Source organism: Symphodus melops (assembly GCF_947650265.1).
Source record: "Symphodus melops genome assembly, chromosome: 7".
NCBI classification, from domain to species: Eukaryota; Metazoa; Chordata; class Actinopteri; order Labriformes; family Labridae; genus Symphodus; species Symphodus melops.
This window is the reverse complement of record NC_136697.1, coordinates 11651395-11669998: the sequence shown is the minus strand read 5'-3', so window position 1 is coordinate 11669998 and position 18604 is coordinate 11651395. Positions and strand designations below refer to the sequence as shown.

Below are 18604 nucleotides of genomic sequence, written 5' to 3'. Positions count from 1 at the left end.
GGGTACCAGTTAATATTAGTGAACTTAGTGAAAGGAAAGCACTCTTATGAAGCCCTAAAACTTTCACTGCAGTTTTAAAGGGCAGAGAAACGTTCATATTTAAAATGTCTGGAAGCAACCTGAGCATTCCAACAAATCTTGTAAATGAAAGCTAGCGAAACGTAATTGTTTAAATACAAAGCAGATACATTTATTCAAGGAACATTTCAAGAGATACTTTATTGATCTCGAGGGAAATTCAAGTCACCAATTTAAGTGACATGCATTGATCAAAATGGGTTTTTTTAACAGCATTTTAAAGTATCAATACAGCATCCTTTAGATTTAAGCTCTTTTTAATGTGTAGATAGCATAGCTTTAAAAACTTCCATACAAAAAGGAATCTCCAAAAGAAAAGAAAAACAATTATAAGATATTACTTCATTGATCCCCTATGGGGAAATTAGGGCGCTGCAGGAGCAATACTGAAATCAAAATCAAAAACCGAATAAAATAGTCACAAATGTGTTTTAATGTAGTGTTTTAAACCAGTTGACACAGATAATACCGTAGTTTGTGTTCAAAGGCTTGTCAATATGAAAATGATTTGTTAATTTTTGTTTTCATGTTATATAATGATGTGAAAGAGTTGAGAGACACCCAGGATTAACCATATAGGCCTAATGTGGGGGAGGGGATAAATAATTGAGTCGATCAAAGTGAGGACAGTATGGATACTAAACAGTGATGTGAATCAAAAGTAATGCTAACGTAAAAAAACACTTTCGGTAGATGAGTGTTCAACACAATTCAGTGAACAAATTCACCAGTATTTCTGTTTATCTTCTCTCCACTTCCCTTTTCTGCAAATGATTGCTGAAGATTGGATGGTTTGGCGCATGCGCATAAGCATCCTTAGTTTAATCGACGGAGGCTAGTTATTACGTCAATGATGGCAGAGCTTCACAAGCGTCGGCACGAGCTCGGCGTCAGAGACTTGACAGCTGAAGGAGCATCCTCTCAAACTGAAACAGGCAGGTCTGGTGACAGCTCAACGGTGTTTGTGAAGCTGCTGGCTGCGGGATTTTACGGTGTCAGCTCATTCTTCATCGTTGTTGTCAACAAAAGCGTCCTCACCAACTACAGGTAAATGTCCAAAGTACAAACAGCAGACACAGGAAGACTTGTGTAGGACTCTTGACAACATGTGAGTCAACACTGACAGCTGCAGAGAGTTGACAGTTTGTACAATGTGAGGCATGAAGGAGAGAAACACACGTTTTCTGAGCCAGGAAGTAGTGTGTACTTCTTTTTACAGTCTATGGTGAGAAGAGCTTTAACAGGATTTATGGTGTTATGCACCCATACAAAGCCCTTATCTTATCTAAAAGTGCAGAGTCAACAAAAAAACCCGACTGTTATTATTAGTATATGAAAATGTAAATTTGTACATACTTCGTTTTTGTAAATATTGCGTGTAGGACTTTTTTTTATGCGTGGTATCAAAAACAGATGTCAGGCTATCAGTGTTTTATTTCAGTTTTTCAGAGTGAAGCATCCTGAATTTATTTGGCCTAAACCTTTACCTTTACTTTGATAAATATGACTTCAGGAGAAACAATTCAAACTCTCCCCCCAATACACACACACACACACACACACACACACACACACACACACACACACACATACATACTACTACTACTATCGTGCATATGAGTATATCATAGTTTTTAGAATTAGTTTAATTTTTTAACAATTGCGAATAATTAACATTTTAATGTTAAAGATGCTTCCACTGAAGCTGATTGTAAACTAATTACTTAGGATGGTTTATTTTAATACAATTATTTACACACTAAATATGTTAATTGTATCTGTAAAGTACCTCATTACTTCGGTTAGTGCTTGACTTTTATTTTTTGAACTAATACCAATTAGAGAGGAGAACATTTACGATGATGGTGTATGCATTATGCTGGCTAATGTTGAGCTTTATTCAGAAATGAGAAAAAAAATTTTTTTAATTAATTGTGCTGCAATATGCCGATCCGAATGTGCGAAGAAGGTGGCTGTCTATTTACACTGTGTAAACCCCCACTCTGTTAAATGATGCACAGCTACATGCTCAGCAGGCAGTATATTGTCAAGTATGTAGTCGGAGCGCTCTGCTGGATTATCTATTTTCTCAACCTCTTAATCATCACCTCAAGCATTATTTTCTGTCATTTAAATTCTATAAGAGAACTTGTATGACAGACCATATCTGAAAACATAATTTTTTACATCTGTGATATTTGCCCTTATCTGTAAACTAAAACATCTACCAGGCTCAATTTACAACACCCAGATACTTTCTATGGTTATACCTCTCTTGAGCAAATTTCCTTTTTCAAACTGGGATTTGGATGTTTTTCAGATTTCCATCGTCAACATGTGTAGGACTCGGTCAAGTAAGTTGGTGTTAATTTGAATCAAGATTACTATCTGTGCCATAAACAGATGTGCTAAATATCCCTGTTTACACAACTCTGCAGATGCTTGCTACAATTGTAGTTCTGAGGATTGGGAAACTCTTTGGTGTGATCTCATTTCCAGACCTGGATATGAGTATACCAGGGAAGGTGAGTTTATGGAGTACTTTGAAGACTTTTTATTAGATGCATAATCATATATAGAACCCTACATGTGTAAGTGCTTTGTTTGTCTTTCCAGATGTTTCCGCTGCCTTTACTGTATGTCGGGAATCAAATATCAGGGCTGTTTGGGACACAAAGACTCAAGTTAGAACTTGTTTTCTATTATTTTTCATAACATGAAATATTATTGACTTTAATACTACATAAAGAAATATACAATGTTTCCTCTTTTTTAGCTTACCCATGTTTACAGTCTTGAGGCGGTTCAGTATTTTGCTTACCATGGTGTTTGAGGGACTCTTGCTGAAGTAAGTGCAAATTATTCAATTTAAGAAAGTGCTTGTATCTGGAAGTGAATTATTTTAATGATCCATTCTATTGATTTCCTCACAGAAAGACCTTCTCCACGTCAGTAAAAATCACAGTCTTTACTATGATCATTGGTGCCTTCATTGCTGCCAGGTGAGAAGCCATGTAGAGTATTTACAACATTAAGGGACGTCGTCAAACTCAAAGCACTATTTTTGTAAGTATGCATCTGGTTATTTTTCTGTGTGTTGTAGCGCCGATTTAGCCTTTGACCTTGAAGGGTACGTGTTCATAATGCTGAACAATGTTCTGACAGCAGCCAGCGGGGCATATGTGAAGCAGAAACTCGACTCTAAGGTGAGCAATGAGCAGTAACTCCTACCTTATTTAGACACATTACACATTTGATACATTGTTTGACTTTATGCCATTACTGTAAAGCATGTAACTGACTGATGAAAAGTCCACTTAATGGTTAGGACTGTCAGTCGGGTAGATATCAGACTGAACTGTCAGCACCTCACTGCCTGTGTGAACCTCTTCATGTTGGTGCTCCAAGGCTTAAAACTCAGGCAGTTGGAATAAACTGCCTTTTATATATAAAATCTGCTGCCACACCTGAACAGTTTAAGTCATTTGTATAACTCCATTTATTTTTCTTGGCTTTTACCTCCAGTTGAGTTTCTTATCCCAACAGCAGTGTCCACTAGAACCTTTACTATTGTTTAGCGTTTTAACTTATTTTGAAAAAAAAAATTATGTTTCTTAATGATATTTGGATGAAATGTATTATGCTAAACTTAATGTTATAAATGTGCTATATAAATAAAGTTGACTTGACAGTCCGATCCCCATAGGACTGGTGTTCCTCAAGGCTCCTTTCTTTGCCCTCTTTGATTCAACCTATAGAAACAATAACGAGATGAACACAATATTATCTCTGTTACCCTAAATGTATATTAATATACTGTTTACACTATTTTATTCAGAAAAGTGCATGAAGTGCATAGATGTTCATGGAAGAGCTGTGTCTTCATATTGTTCTTAAAGGTGAAAAGAGACTCCAGTATGAATGCAGATTGAATGGCTTTTGGTAACAGAGAAGAAGACTCAAGCAAGAGACTTTGGGCCCTGTTGTCAAGCTTGGACCAAACACCTTTGGTTGGCAGTGGGGTGGTTGTGATTGTACATCTGGGTGAGGGGCCGTTAGTTTTTAATTTGATTCAAGCAGGAACTGTGAGCCAGTGGAGGGAAATCTGCTGCAGAGGTTGTGTGTGTGCATGCAGGGAGACCTGCCAGTGAAGAGATGTTTTAATAAAGAACTTGAGTGAATAAAATAATCGCCTTTGTCCCCGCAGGAGCTCGGAAAATACGGACTCCTCTACTACAATGCTCTGATCATGATTTTCCCCACTGCGGCGTATGCTTACTACTCAGGGGACTTTCATTCTGTAAGTGAAGCCTTTCAACACACATTCATGGTGTAGTGTACAGCAACATTGTGGTGATACTCTCCTGTGTGTGTTCTCTTGTAGGCGGTGGAGTACAATGGATGGTCTGATGTGATGTTTGTCGTGCAGTTTGTGCTCTCCTGTGTCATGGGGTAACTTCTACATCAATCACAAGTCCATTGATAACGTACCTGTTGCTGCTCTTTTCTCACTCTTTATCTGTATTCTTCAGCTTCATCTTAATGTACTCCATCATGCTGTGCACACAGTTCAACTCAGCTCTAACTACCTCCATCATCGGCTGTATTAAGGTGAGTAACTTCACACTGGTCCTGCACTCTGTGGGCGACGTGACGTAACTTTCACGACACCGTCTGTTTGATTTCTGCAGAACATCCTGGTGACCTACATTGGCATAGTGTTTGGTGGAGACTACATATTCACCTGGACTAACTTCATAGGTCTAAACATCAGGTAAAACAAGTATTTTTAAGGTTATACTGTTGTGGAGCTTTTCTGTCCTGGAACAAATGTAGTCACTTTTGTCTCCCACAGCATTGCTGGTAGCCTGGTGTACTCCTACATCACCTTCACACACGAGCAATCAAGTAAGTACAGTTCTACAGTACAGTTGTCTGAGGTTTAAATCTGCCGTATAACAGGCCATAGATTTTATTAGTGTTTTTCTTCACATTTTACAGAAAAGGCATAAACAACGGAGACAGGACTCGACACTGACGACCTACAAACCTCCAGAATGCTTTTTGATGTTTGAGTGTTGTACGTGGTGACATTTATTATTGATTTTCTCTGTCTGGACACGTTTGCTTCAATCATGTAAAGTAATTTTATAAGATGTTAACTTTTTTAATGAAAATAAAGGGCCTTATATATTTTTTGACATGTTAAACTGATTTGATACAAAATAATAAATTTTCAATTTCCAAATTCTTGTAATCATTCTCAAGATTCAGAAGCCAAAATATATGGCAATAATCAAAGATTGTCCATTCAACCTAAATTTATTTTAAGCTGAACATAAATTCAGACAGCATTGATTAAGAGATAAGATGGGATTTTGTTTTAAGAGATGTTGCATCAGAAAAGATTCATTAAAAGTAATTTGAAAAGTAACGCAATATTAAGTCTGTTAGTTATATGTATAATCAATATTGATAAACTCTCGTCCATTGAGCCCTTGATTCAGTTGAACTTCAGAAAGAGGTTTGTCTTATTTCATACAATGCAGCAGTGTCAGTCAAGATACTACAGTAGTTTCCAACAACTTATGAACATAAATGGGTTTATTTTATGGGAACAGATGAAAACTCTAATTGGAACGGTTTGTGAAGTGTCTGCATAAGTCACTGTACAAAGAGCCCGATTTATTCATACATTTATTAAATATAACCAGTCCATTCATGGCCAGTCTTGGAATACACTTCATTTTTATTCATTTTGTCAAATAAACAAGACATCATTGTCAACAAAGGGAAAGAAAAGACTACATGGATCAACGTTATCTGAGACAAACTTATCTTAATCTGTGAATGGAAGTGAAACACAAACAGCGATAAGCTGAAAAGCTACTGTACCAAAAAACATGAAGGTCTTGCATCCCTCAGCCTGCTCTCTTTAACTGCTTCTGAGGAAAGAGACGGTAAATATTGGTGGAATCGAAGCACTTCCAGGTTTTGAACCAAAGGCAGACTGCACGCTCGACCACAGACAAAAGACGAGGCTCGCTGCAAAACATATCTCAAATCGAGCAAGGTCACAGGAATGGGAAGTGCTGCAGGGCAGAGAGGGAAAAGAGGGATTGCTCCTGTTTTACTGCATCCACCTCAAAGCAGAAGATTTCTCAACAAAAAGCGCAGGCTACAAGGAAGACCAGAAAATACAGACTGTTATAAAAAATTTACCAACTGCTCAAGGTAAGAAATCTATACAAACTTTACATTAAAAATCATTGACATTCTCTCTAGTAAAAACAAAGCGTCGAGCAAAGCACTGACCATGGAAATCCAAAAATACAGCGACCGTCTAAATGATGAGTTAGAATACAGGACATCACTGATGTCAGCTGCTTTCCACAAACAAACCTGTAGGCGGTTTATTTATCCGAATCAAACAAACAGCCGAGATGCACAGAGGCCAGAACGGGTCCAGAAATGGAGGAGTGACAAAGTTTTGTTCTGCTGGGTTTCGACACCACTCCTTATCGAGAACAGTAAGAAACGTACAATCAAAGTGCACTAAAGAGGGCCAGTGACTGGTTTGCCTACGGTGCCTCTTTTGGACAAACTTAAGCATGTTATCTTTTTAAACATGTCGCCTGTTACATCAAATGTTCAAATAACTTGAACTGCAGTTAACCATCATAGTTTCTTTTGCTAAAAAATATAAATATCTCTTGTGTAAAAAAATATCACAGGTGATTTCTTTTCTTTGATACAGATAGAAAAAAAAATTCTTGGCAAACTTTTGTTTAGTCAAGTCTCAAGAGAGGAAAATAAAGCCGATGAGGGAGATGTGTTTTATAGGATGAGGTTGAGCTCTGCAGGCGTTCAGTACATGGATGTGGTGGAGAGATGCGGGGGCAGCCGCCCCTCCTGGAGGACTAGCTGCAGTTTAGTTGGCTGTTTTCTTCAAGGTCTGACTTTCAGGGACCTTATGAAAGAGTCTTTTCTCTCAGGAGAAACTGTGCTCACGAGCCAACGGGGGCTCATCTATATCACCCTCTTACATCTGCTGGGACAAAATATGGATGATTTTTTCACCCAGGTTCAGTGTCTCAAAGTCTACATCAGCGAGCTCTGGATCCTTCAGTCCTCCTGTGTTGTCGATGTTTCTACCTTACTCTGAGCCAGCGTCTCTGCCTCCGTTCTGCACCTCTTGGCCAGCCTCTCTTGTGTGGTCGTGTCTCTATGGTCCAGCAAGGGCTCCATAGAGCCGTTTCGGTCATGGATTGGCGCACTGTGTTGGCCGCAACCGTTGGAGTTGTTGTCTGAAATGGGAGGGGGAGCTTCCACGGTAAGATGGGAGGGGCCGTTGGTCTGAACAGGCTCAGGTTTGACGGGGTTTGCTGGGACTGACTGAGGACCGTCAACTTGGTGGCTGGAGTTGTGGCTGGAAATGCCTGTCACACAACACAACAGAAAAGGTGAGTGTCTGAGTCATATAGACTTTTGATCCAATCAGATGAAAAATAACAGCACTTTTAATTAAACAGACAGCGACTCTGGGTTTTTCCTAAACAGGTTGTAAATCTCTAATTGTCTTTTAGATTTATACCTAACTTTAAATAAACGTCTAAGTCCATTCTATATCATAAAGGGTCCAGGGTCAAATAAGGGGTCGAGGACACCAAATGAAAACATACAATATTGTTGTGTTTAACAATGGGAAACGAAAATTAATTTCCAATGTTCAAGCCTGGAGGCAGAAACCCCAAACAGAACCTAATTTGTTTGATAAAGAAAAAAAAACAAGACCAGGTTGAATAACTAAATTTGATCAACACGTCATACTATGAGAGGTCTCTTAATCACTTCTACTCAGCATTGATAATTAAGGATGTAATAATACCTCACATTACAATTTAAAACACATACAAATATCAACCATTACAATATATTGAAGGGTGCCAGTAGCCTGATGGTTCAGCTGTAGTCCTCCAGGCAAGCAACCCAGGTTTGACTCCTGCATGTCGTTCCCCACTTGCTCTAATGCTTTCTGACTTTATCGACTGACTCTCTTCAGAAATAAAAGGAAAGAATAAAATCCAATAGTGAGTGTATGAATATGTGTCTGGATAGTCTCACCGTTCTGACTGCTGCTGTCCTCTTTCTCTGAGTGGCTGGTGCTGCTGCTGGACGTGGTGGGTGGCGGGGACGCCGCCCTGCTGGATGTTGCGCTCTCCGTTTCGTCCAGTAATCTGTCCATGTAGTCTCTGAAGACACAAATCAGCACACAGGACATTACACACAACACTTCTATTCCAGATACAGTTTAACAAAATACCCATCTGTAAGTGGGTCTCTGTTAGAGCTGAGCAATGTGGAAGTATTGCTTTGACTGTGTTTACACACGGTCCAGTTAGAGCTCTATATTCATCTAATACTGCACCTCAACTTACAGTGTGAGACAAAGAAAAAATATTACACTTTTAGTTATTATATGGGGTTAGAAATCCCTCTTTACTTTTCTGGACTCGTCTTTGTCTTGAGTTAACTATTCACAACAGTGCTTCATAAAATATTTCTCTCTCTGTGAATGTTGTTGTGAATTTAATTGCACTGTAAAAAAAAAAAGTGCTTTATTGTGTTGTGTGAATAAAAAAAATCGACAGTTAAAATGAGCATGTGATGTTAAAATGCGAGATCAAGATAGATAACTGAAGAACTTTTCTGTCTTCACTGACAGCAGAAGCTATACGCTCGCAATGCACCGAAGGGATCTTATCCCTTAAAGTCAGGAGAATGGTACAACTGAATTTCAAAGGCCTTAACTTTACCATGAAATACAGTGAAGACCGTGATCAACGAGCGGAGAACAATGGATGAAATGACAGGAAGCAAACGTGTGAAGGAGGCTGACAGTAACATGAAAGGAGCTTTCTGGAAAGTATTGGTTGTTTTCTACACGTGATAACAATCTCCTGTATTCTTCGTATGCTCAGGCTATGGTGTCGTGAGACTTCAGAGGTAAAACATCAAAGCCCGGCTCAATTTAGAAAAATAAACATGCATCAAGTCCAAAAGCATGGACTGTGTGTGTTATAGTCTGATGAGACCAAACTGAACACTTCAACTTCAGCCATCATTTCAAAAAAATATGTCTGATACCAAAACACCACCATAGCCACAGTAAAACACGGTGGTGGCAGCTTCATGCTTTGAGGCTGTAACAGGCTTCAGTTAAAGCCGGGGTCATTGTCAGCAGTTCAAAATATCAGTCAATTTTAGCACAAATTCTTCAGGCGTCTACTGGACAGATAATAAAGATTTGGCTTCACCAGAAGAAGATTAACGTTTTTGTTTTCGCCCAGTCAGAGCCAGAGGCTGGACCTGAATCCTATTAAAAATAAGTGGTGTGACCTGAAGAGGGCTGTGCACAGGAAATGCCCTCGTAATCTGACAGATTTGGAGAGCTTTAGCAAGGTTGATGTGTCATGCTGATGGACACCGGCGCAAAACGATTCAATGTGTCCAAAAGGTGTTCGAACAGAGTGTTAGTTTAAGAGAGTGGATATTTATCCAACCACATCATTTCAGTTTTTAGTGTTTATTTTTCCCAACCATAAACATTTCAGTTTGCACAGGTCAAAATAAAGGTGGAAAAGAACAACACAAATACTTGGCATGTTAACAGTGTGTGAAGACTATTAATATCCACAGCGTGAAGAGTGTCTGCAAACAGGACCCACCAATTATTCTCACACAGAAACATATCGAAATCTTTTTACATTTAGCTTGATGTTTTGTTTGATTTTGAACTATAACAACTTTAGAGTAATTTTGGACAACACCAGGGATTTCTAACCACATCAACCTGAAAACCAAAATCAAACAGTTATTACCTATTAAAGGTGCACTATGTAGATTTGGTAGTTCAATTTAAAAGTTGGAAAAGTGAAACAACAGTATGCTATAATTTCTGAACTAAACACAAACTTTATTCAAAGGAAAGAATGGGTCCATGAACATTGTAAGGAGCTAAAAAGCGACCAGGAGAGTTACGGTTTCACTGACCCTCCACCATAACTTCAATTATTAAGACAGTTATTGTATTCAAACAGTGTAACAGGGACCAACTTTTCCCCTGAGGACAGTTTGTGTGTAGAGTTATGAACATAAAACACAGAATTTGTAACGTTCTCCAACTTTCACATTTCTCCACCAGACCACCATAGAGCCCCTTTAATTATTATTTCATGGTTTACTGTTTTTATAAAAGTAAAATAAAAACTTACGTGACACCGGGGTGAAGGTTGTATTTCCTTTTCCCAAGTCTGGTTTGCTGTGCAAAGAAATCATAACGCTCAGACTTCTTCCACATGTAATAAAAGGCCACACATTCTCCTACAGACCTAGTTCTCACCTGAAAGATTTAATTCAGCAGACATGAAATAACCATTATTACCATCGCCTCAAGAGAGCCATTCAGTTCAGTTTGACATGAGAGACAAATCAAATTATTGCCTAACAGGTCTGAACATCTTCAGAGTCTTTGAACAGGATTGAAACAGAGAAATTTGATTTGTCTCAAAATGCAACAAGGTTGAAATGTAGCTTATTCCGAGCCTGAGCGTCAGAAAGCCACATAACGAGCACAACAAAACAAATGTTACGTCAATGTTGTAATTGTCAACCAATAAAAGTGGATTTGACAACATACCTTGTTGGCCTGTATTAAATGAAAATCTTTCCCATAAGCTTTTAGTCCTTGTTCAAAATTTCTACATTCCTCTTCAGTCCAGACAGAGAGCTCCTCTGTCACAAAAAGAAACAAGTGTTAAAAACTTTACAAGTTGGTTATTACAGACACACAGAACTCTGTATGAGCACGCTGAATCAGCAAAAAGGAAATGTAAAAATATGTAGGATATCATGTGTCCATAGTGTACTCACCTCTGGCTGCTTTGACATTAAACCTCAGTCTTCTTAAAGCTTCCTCTGTGTCAAAGTCACATTTCACCAGCTCATACAAAGCCTGAACAGAAACAAATTGTCAAACAACTTCAGCCATGTAAACGGGTATCAACATGTAACGCAGCACACTGACTTGATGTAAAACACAACGCTGCATTTTTTCCTTCTTAATGCCAACAAACCCATCAAAAGACTAACTGCTGTACACTTCTCCCTCTCTCTCTCTCTCTCTCTCTCGTTGAGACATGTTGCTCATATTTGAAAGGACACAGAGAGATGGACGGGAAATATAGGGGAGGAGAGAGTCGGGGATGACATGCAGCAAAGGACAGAGGATGGAGCAGACTATAACCTCTATAGATATCTATAGCCCTCAGCACCTTTGAATCGAGGGCTGTTTAAAGTTGTACATGATATTGCATCAAGTCGTGCAAACATAGCAAACAACAAGTGTGTGCTCAATTTAATTTACTAAAATGCAAGTCCACATTTGATTGTATGCAAATCAACCCCAATCTGCTTACTTTTTAATGTACTGCCCTGCCTCCTTTATTTTGCTCCAAGCTTGATGAAGTCTGTGTACTTGCAGAAACAAGTTTGTGTAAAGAGCCGAGTGCTGACCTTCTAGATAAAAATCAAGGGCTTTGTCACCGAGGATTACCGATATAGGTCAGGCTTTGGCTACACAGGCATTTGCAGAATTGAATTACTGCTGGAGTTAATCTTTTCATGGGTTTGTTAACAATAAAAAAACGGACTTCAACCAGCCTTATAACACCAGCACAGGCTTAAACAAATTCTGTCACCTGCTCATTGTCTTTGATGTGGGATCCCTCTGGGATTGCGTCCACGCCCTTCTCCTCGCCCGTCCTCCTCGATGCCTCTGTCAAGAACTCCACCACTTTGCCTTCAGGGAGACACTCGGGGTTCCACAACAGCTGGTCATCGTTTTCATAAACTGCAGCAGGCAGGAGAAGTGAAAGTGAAACCTTTTATTCTGTGCAAACGACGCACACTGTTTAAGTTTTTATATGCAGACTTTGGATGAGAGACTTACCTTTTTCATTGTCTTTATATTTACACAGACCAACAGGAGTTTCTGCCTGATACATTGAACCCACCATGATCTCCTAGTGTAAACAAACACACGTTTATGTAGACAGGCAGGTGGTAATAACATCTTACACCACATAAGAATATGTTCTTTTGTCATCATATCTGCACATACTACATATCTGGTTTTATGTGAATGTATTCTTCCAATAAAATGATTTTTGTATTTTTAATGTGATAACCATTTGTGGATCCTGTGTGGCCTGGAGGTCCTTTCAGGCCACACTCACACTCGGCTCAGTTGTCTTGTACCGTTCGTAAACATGATGGTCCTCCCTCCTCATTACCCCGCTGGCCTGCACTGACACTGCTCGTGGACTAACCGGGTCTGAACAGTTACCTCCTGTATATAATGTCGTAATGTAACTGACGTGGTCAAGAGGCATGCCTAGTGTACAAGACAGTCAGACTTAGAAACTATAAAGTGTGGTTGAGTACACTTTGACACATTAGAGAACATATCAGCTACTGTTACTCTCTTTAAAGACACTTCTGGATTTCTCCATATTGAAGGCTGTCCATGTTGTGTGCCCGTGCTTGTGCATAAGCTGTGGCATGCCAAAGTGCTCCTCTTCCAAGTGTATCATGCTTGAGCATGGATAGAAGTCATACTAGTCAAAAGAACTGGACTTTGGAGCTGAAGTGTGCTGAGGCACGGTACAGACTGGCTAATGTGAGTGCGTCTTAAATATAAGAAAAACCACCAAGTTAACTTCAGAGAAAACTGCAAGTGAAGATGTCTGACGCTCTTAGAAACAAAGATCTTACCTTTTTCCAGTCTTCAGATGGAACATAGTCCTCATCTTCATCTGACTCCTCCTCTGCATCATTATTACCTGAGACACAGTGTCGAAACCATTTCATTTGATAAATCTTACCAGAAAACATGTTGTTTTATGATACACATCAAACACATTCAACAGGAGGAAAGAAAATGAGTTGTGGTAATGGTTCATACTTTCAAAGTACTTGAGTTTCTGAGGACGGATAAGTTCTGCTGTGCCGAGGGACCTTACTGAGCGTGTGCGGCCCTCTGAGGTGGTCTGAGCCTCATCCACCTGGCCTGATGAATTCTTCACACCCTCACCCTGAAAAGAAAACAGAAAGGTCAACAAAAAAGAAAAGACAACCATGATGTAAACTGTCTCACGTGCACGAGACTCAAGAAACACCAACAGACCTCATTTCTTTTCAAATCGCTGGTGCTTCTGCTGCTTTCATCATGGTCTAGGTCTTCTTCCTCATCATCTTCCTCATCATCCTCTTCTTCCTCCATTTCTTCATCCTCCTCTTCATCCTCATCTGCTGGTGAACCACCCCCATAACCATACAGATTCAGCAGCTCGTGAATTGGCATCTCCCCTTCCTGTTGGAAGAAATGTGGCTCGTTTTAAACTGTGAGCTGACAAAAACATAAGTACGGTAGTCTAAATTCAAAAAAATCAATTCTAACTCCAGGACTAGAACATGTCATTACACACACGACAGATACTTTTTACACGTTGCACTGTGAACACAAAGCAGCATCGTGTTTGACACTCACCCGTGCAAGGTCTTCAATCTCGTTAGCGTTGGTTTCATCGGATGCCTCCAAAATTTCCTCTTCCTCTAGGGTGCGTTCATCATCGAAATCATGGACAAGCATGTCTGCTGAAGGGTCAAAATCATGGTCAACGGAACCTGCTGAGCCTCCTGTCAAGTAGAACAAAAAAGACACGTTCTTAAAGAAATGTATTATTTATTATTTATCTGGAAACATCCCTGCATTGATGCAAAGATCCTTCATTTCAAACTTTAACATAAAGCAATCAAGCTCACTGATGTACACCATCACCCACACAGGACTACTTATAGACGTATAATATTTATTAGCTGTTTAATAACAATGGTGTCAAGGTTGTTACCAGGGGGAAACATGGCAGCAAATGCTCTAATGATATACAAAATAAAAGTATCTCAATATATTGTATTAAAGAACTACAACTAATTTTTATAATATGGACTAAATAGGAATTTTTATATATATTATATTTTAAAATGGGCACACCTTCAACTGTATGGGAAGTGATAGCTAAAAGACTTGCATATTTATACAGATTTATTATTATATTTTTTATTTTGCCAATACCCTTTAGAAATAAACAACATTGGAATTCTATATGGTTCTATATCGTTCTTTAAGTTGTGTTTAGTTTAATGTCAAAGCCTCGTCTGGATTAATAACGTATAGAAAGTTCATAATGATTAAGTTCTTTGTGTTTATCTTTTTATTTAAAACTTTCAGCATGTCTAAGCCTTTTATTTTACAGAGAAATGTTGTACATAAACAACATAAATAACTGATCATAAATATATAATACACATTATGTACAGATTTATTCCTCTTAATATTTGAGAATTATTTTTAATTACCGGTATATATATTTTTTAATTATAAATACAAAATCCATACCTTATCAGTTTTTAGGTGTTTACACTGTTTTCTTTTCTTTAGTTTTTAGACTCAAAGTCCAATAAATAAAACTGAATATTTTTAAAGTTTAGACAAAATGACTTTAGAGAAAATAAAGGTTCATGTTTGAGTACCTGGGCTCGCGTTCCCGAGGGAGGGCTGCAAAACAGAAAATAAAAAAGTTATTAAACAACAGATCCAGAGTATACAGGCAGGAAGGAAATGTTCCCTCTTGTATAAAAAGGTGTACATTTAAGTTAAAAGGTTGAGACAAGGGATAAATAAATGTTTCATCCAAGTTAAGAAAAAGCGCGCCTGAAGCTTGACTTCACATCAGACAACAAACAAAGAAAACATCCTGTGTAGGTCATTTTACAAACACCGTGTATACTCAAACACCGTCAGATACAACAGGTGAGAGTTAACCAGCTTCATCTTCTCACCTGGCTGACTTAGATCACCAAGTGTTAGCTAATTCTGCTTTTTTTATTTTAGCTAACGAGTCTAAGTTAGGGCTTGGTATCAACAGCAGGGAAATAACCAACAAAACTAAACACAGACTGCGTCTCCAAACGAGATACTATCCGTAAAAGTAAAATAAGAAACGTTTCTTCGGATAGTTAAGTTTTCTGAAACAATACTACGAAGTAACGTCGCTAACGCCGCAGCTAACGATGCTAACATTAGCTAAAGCCGAAGTTTACTAAACAAGCCTGAGTCAAGAAATGATTTTTATCCAGCAGCGCAAACTGCGCACTCAGCATTTTGTTTACTGAGCAAAACCACACACAATGTGCACGCATTCGACTGAAATAACAGGTATAACAGAACTAATATTTATTCTCCTTATATTTATTTCACTTTCCTACCTCCGCCATGTTTGCAATCCTGCAGGGTCGCGTCAGGGGTCAGCCGTAGTACCCGGATGCAGAGCCCCGCCCACCCGCAGTAAGAGGAGCGGAGCGCTACACACAAACACAGCGTTGAATTTTCCTCATTTTACGTTCACTTATAAACATCAAGTCAGTTGTCTAGTGTTACTTATATTTGTTAAAAATATAACGTTTGAAACAGATGCGATACATTGCTGAAGGCCTGTTGACATGCGCCAAAATAAAACAAAGAAATAGCAAGAAGAAGGGATATGCTATGCGTTTTATTTTATTTTATATAGTTTGCTTGAGATTTATATTCAGGACATATAAGAAAGAAGTAGCTTCAATTAGAAAAGAAGAAAGACGTGTGCTGTCATTTAGTTTAGAGCTGAAGAAGCCTTTCAGAGAAGAGGTGAAACGTCTTCGAAATCTTTAACCAAGTCCAGATGCCTTGGGATAAAGATGGAAATGCTTCCTCATGCTAACAGTTTTATTCCCCATCATCAGGAAACAACAAATTATGAAAAGGTCTCTTTCACAAGAGATTTAAACGTATTAACTGTAACTGGTTCAAAGAAGTATCAAATTCATTTCAGAGCTTTCCCAGAAGTATGAAAGTTTGGGTTGGGTTTTTTTTGCGCTGTAGATTCACATGTTCAGGCTGTGATACAGATTAGAAAGGCTAAACTGAATGCTCCTTTGATTCCAGATCTTTTCAACATCCAACATATTATGAAGCTTTTGAACTGGACTTGGCAAGCCACGCACAGTTTGAGAAAATCCACGACAAGAGGTTAAGGATAATTTATGGGTTTGCAAGTTGAAAATATTGAGTTTGTATATTAAAAGGAGTCTGTGACATTAAGTGAACAGAACAGTTAGTTGATTTGTATTGTCTGGGATAATGCCTTTTACCTCGTGATGGCTTGTCCTGGTAAAATAAACATTGTTTTTAATAAAGATGAATGCCCTATAAGGTTGTGTTTCATAAAAAAAATCTTGAATGAAAAAAGTTGACTCTGACATTTGTTACCAAATCTACGCTCATATTATTGGGCTGCATATCTTAATACTATGTGGTCAAAGGATTGGAATGGCCAGACCCCTGCTTTGCTCATGATTGAAATGAACACCAGTAAGCCCCATTCTCTCCCTGCTCTGATATGTGCATCTTTGCCTTCACTAGTGAATGTTGTTGATGGAGACGTTATTGTAACTCAATCGTTACATATTATAAGACAGTTTACAAAATGCCTGGGACTTCAAAATATATTGAGTCACTCGCCTATTGTAAACAATCATCTTTTCTAACCATCTTTTCTTGATAAAAGCTTCCAAATTTGGTATGACAAGGGTATACATAGCATTGATGACCTTCAAATCAGAGATTTTGCACGGGAGAAAAATGTGAACTTTCCATCTATTACCCCACTATCTTGCTTAGATTCTCTGTTGAAGGCCAACACACTAAATAAGGGTAGGATTTCAATGTCACACATCATGGATGAATATATTCCCCTGATATCTCATATTAGGGAGCAGTGGGAAACAGATTTTGGGGTCCCTCTGTCGGATGAAGAATGGAACTTGGCACTCACACAGGGTTATTCATCCTCTATATGTGCATGCCATGACCTTATACAGTTTAAGGTACTGAGGTACATTGACTACATTTTTCTAAGGCAAGACTTGCAAGAATGTTTCCTAACCTGAGCTCAATATGTGACAGGTGTACACAGGCTCAAGCGACTGCCTACCACATGTTTTAGACTTGCTCAAAATTGACACAGTCCTCTACTGTGGGTATCTTTGGTGTGTTTTCAACTCCAACAGTTTTGCATTTTCCTCCTTATTTTCAGAAGGTCATTGCATTTATCTCTCTATTAGCAAGACGTTTAATACTTTCCAGATGGAAGGATGTAACCCCTCTATCACATAACCAATTGGTCAAAGAAATGATGCACAATATCAAGCTAGAAAAAATCTGATGCACCCTTAACAGATCTGCTAATGGATTTTACAAAACCTGGTACCCATTCTTGAACTATGTAGGGACTTTGTCTGGCCTTGAACCGTGAGCCCTTTAGGTGGTCTTTCATTACCTATAGATAGAATGCACGTGCGTCATTGTTTTTGTTTTTTGTCTTTTCTTGTCCTTTCTTTTGCTGTAATGCGTTAGTATATGTTTGGCATTGATTTGTTAGTCCATAATGTTGTAAAAAATGTATGTATCAGTGTGTTGTTATATAAAATCTGTATGAAAAATGTGTTTAAAAAAACTCTGACCATAAACACACCAGAAGTGAGATGATAATGTGTGTGATTCAAAATGGGGCTGGGGGCAGCCCGTTATCAAATTAAACTCATAGTGTAACTCGATTTTGCATGAACTTACTTGTACTTTAACCACATTCATAGTTTAACACAGTCATATAAGTAAGGTCATCTACTTTCTTACCGTATTTCAATTGAATAACTTATTCAGCATGACCACTGCACTGTGTGCAGGTAGTACATAAGAGATACAAGCTATAAGCTAGAATAAGAGCACTCCTGATCGATCTAACTGCTCTAACTGGACTGGAGTTAGAGGGAGTCCAGTGTCTGATGGACATTGTTTACAATATCAAAGATAACAGCCATTTAACTTTGGCATGAATGAGGACTTTTTTCTATTCTTGGTGGAGTCCAGTAAAGGAGTGTGAGCTTTTTGCATTTTTACGTTTATTTTGCTGTCGTATGACTATTGTGTACTCCATGGTTAGTTCTTTCATTAAATTAATTTGTTTTCTTCGACAACAAGTAAAAGAAGATTTACAGGAATGTAAGAGCCAAAGAATTACATATTTTGGCAGATGCTCTAGTTTTGTAAATCAGCATGGACTCTTCTCCAGAAAACATACTTTACACAAGCTATATCTACTTATTGGTCACTCTTAACCCCACCAGCCCCACTCAGCCAGCCATGTCTCCATTTACTCAACTCAATTTAATGACATGTTTCAGTTTGGAAACAAGTGTACCGGTTAATGTGACTGTCTTTTCTGGGAATCACTGATTTATGCTGAAGATAACAGACAGAGACTCCCTCTTGTCGCAATGTAGAGACCCATCATCTTCGTTTGTTGTATAA

The 18604-nt window shown here is 38.5% G+C and overlaps 2 protein-coding genes across 4 annotated transcripts; one reads left to right on the top strand and one right to left on the bottom strand.

Moving 5' to 3' along the window:
* Window positions 1–883: 883 nt before the first annotated feature.
* LOC306826406 (nucleotide sugar transporter SLC35D2-like) lies at window positions 884–5326 on the top strand. The gene is made up of 14 exons (XM_079347710.1): window positions 884–1125; window positions 2399–2432; window positions 2517–2603; window positions 2695–2762; window positions 2855–2926; window positions 3012–3080; window positions 3182–3284; window positions 4286–4378; window positions 4463–4530; window positions 4611–4689; window positions 4770–4852; window positions 4934–4986; window positions 5080–5190; window positions 5222–5326. The coding sequence occupies exons 1-13, from the start codon at window positions 929–931 to the stop codon at window positions 5088–5090; spliced, it is 1017 nt and encodes a 338-aa protein (XP_079203836.1). The 5' UTR covers window positions 884–928; the 3' UTR covers window positions 5091–5190; window positions 5222–5326.
* A 432-nt stretch (window positions 5327–5758) lies between these two features.
* Window positions 5759–15569, bottom strand: mier1b (mesoderm induction early response 1b, transcriptional regulator). Of its 3 annotated transcripts, none has more exons than XM_079347707.1 (13): window positions 15466–15569; window positions 14731–14755; window positions 13688–13836; window positions 13325–13510; window positions 13103–13232; window positions 12913–12980; window positions 12089–12161; window positions 11838–11989; window positions 11011–11092; window positions 10778–10872; window positions 10353–10480; window positions 8203–8330; window positions 5759–7517 (listed from the first exon to the last, which is right to left on the bottom strand). In XM_079347707.1, exons 1-13 carry the CDS (start codon window positions 15472–15474, stop codon window positions 7204–7206), a joined length of 1539 nt encoding a protein of 512 aa, XP_079203833.1. In that variant the 5' UTR covers window positions 15475–15569; the 3' UTR covers window positions 5759–7203. The 3 variants fall into 3 exon arrangements, with proteins under 3 accessions (XP_079203833.1, XP_079203834.1, XP_079203835.1); XM_079347708.1 differs by having other exon boundaries at window positions 10353–10399; window positions 15466–15568; XM_079347709.1 differs by lacking the exon at window positions 15466–15569 and adding an exon at window positions 15040–15427.
* Window positions 15570–18604: the final 3035 nt, after the last annotated feature.

What these genes read in the sequence shown, in the direction of transcription:
- LOC306826406 (XM_079347710.1), top strand. Translation starts at nt 929, where the DNA reads ATGATGGCAGAGCTTCACAAGCGTCGGCACGAGCTCGGCGTCAGAGAC. An exon ending in ATATGAGTATACCAGGGAAG is followed by an intron (nt 2,604 to 2,694) that starts GTGAGTTTATGG and finishes TTGTCTTTCCAG; the next exon opens with ATGTTTCCGCTGCCTTTACT. An exon ending in TTCATAGGTCTAAACATCAG is followed by an intron (nt 4,853 to 4,933) that starts GTAAAACAAGTA and finishes TGTCTCCCACAG; the next exon opens with CATTGCTGGTAGCCTGGTGT.
- mier1b (XM_079347707.1), bottom strand. An exon ending in CATCTGAAGACTGGAAAAAG is followed by an intron (nt 12,162 to 12,912) that starts GTAAGATCTTTG and finishes TGTTTACACTAG; the next exon opens with GAGATCATGGTGGGTTCAAT. An exon ending in ACATCAAAGACAATGAGCAG is followed by an intron (nt 11,093 to 11,837) that starts GTGACAGAATTT and finishes GTTTCTGTTCAG; the next exon opens with GCTTTGTATGAGCTGGTGAA.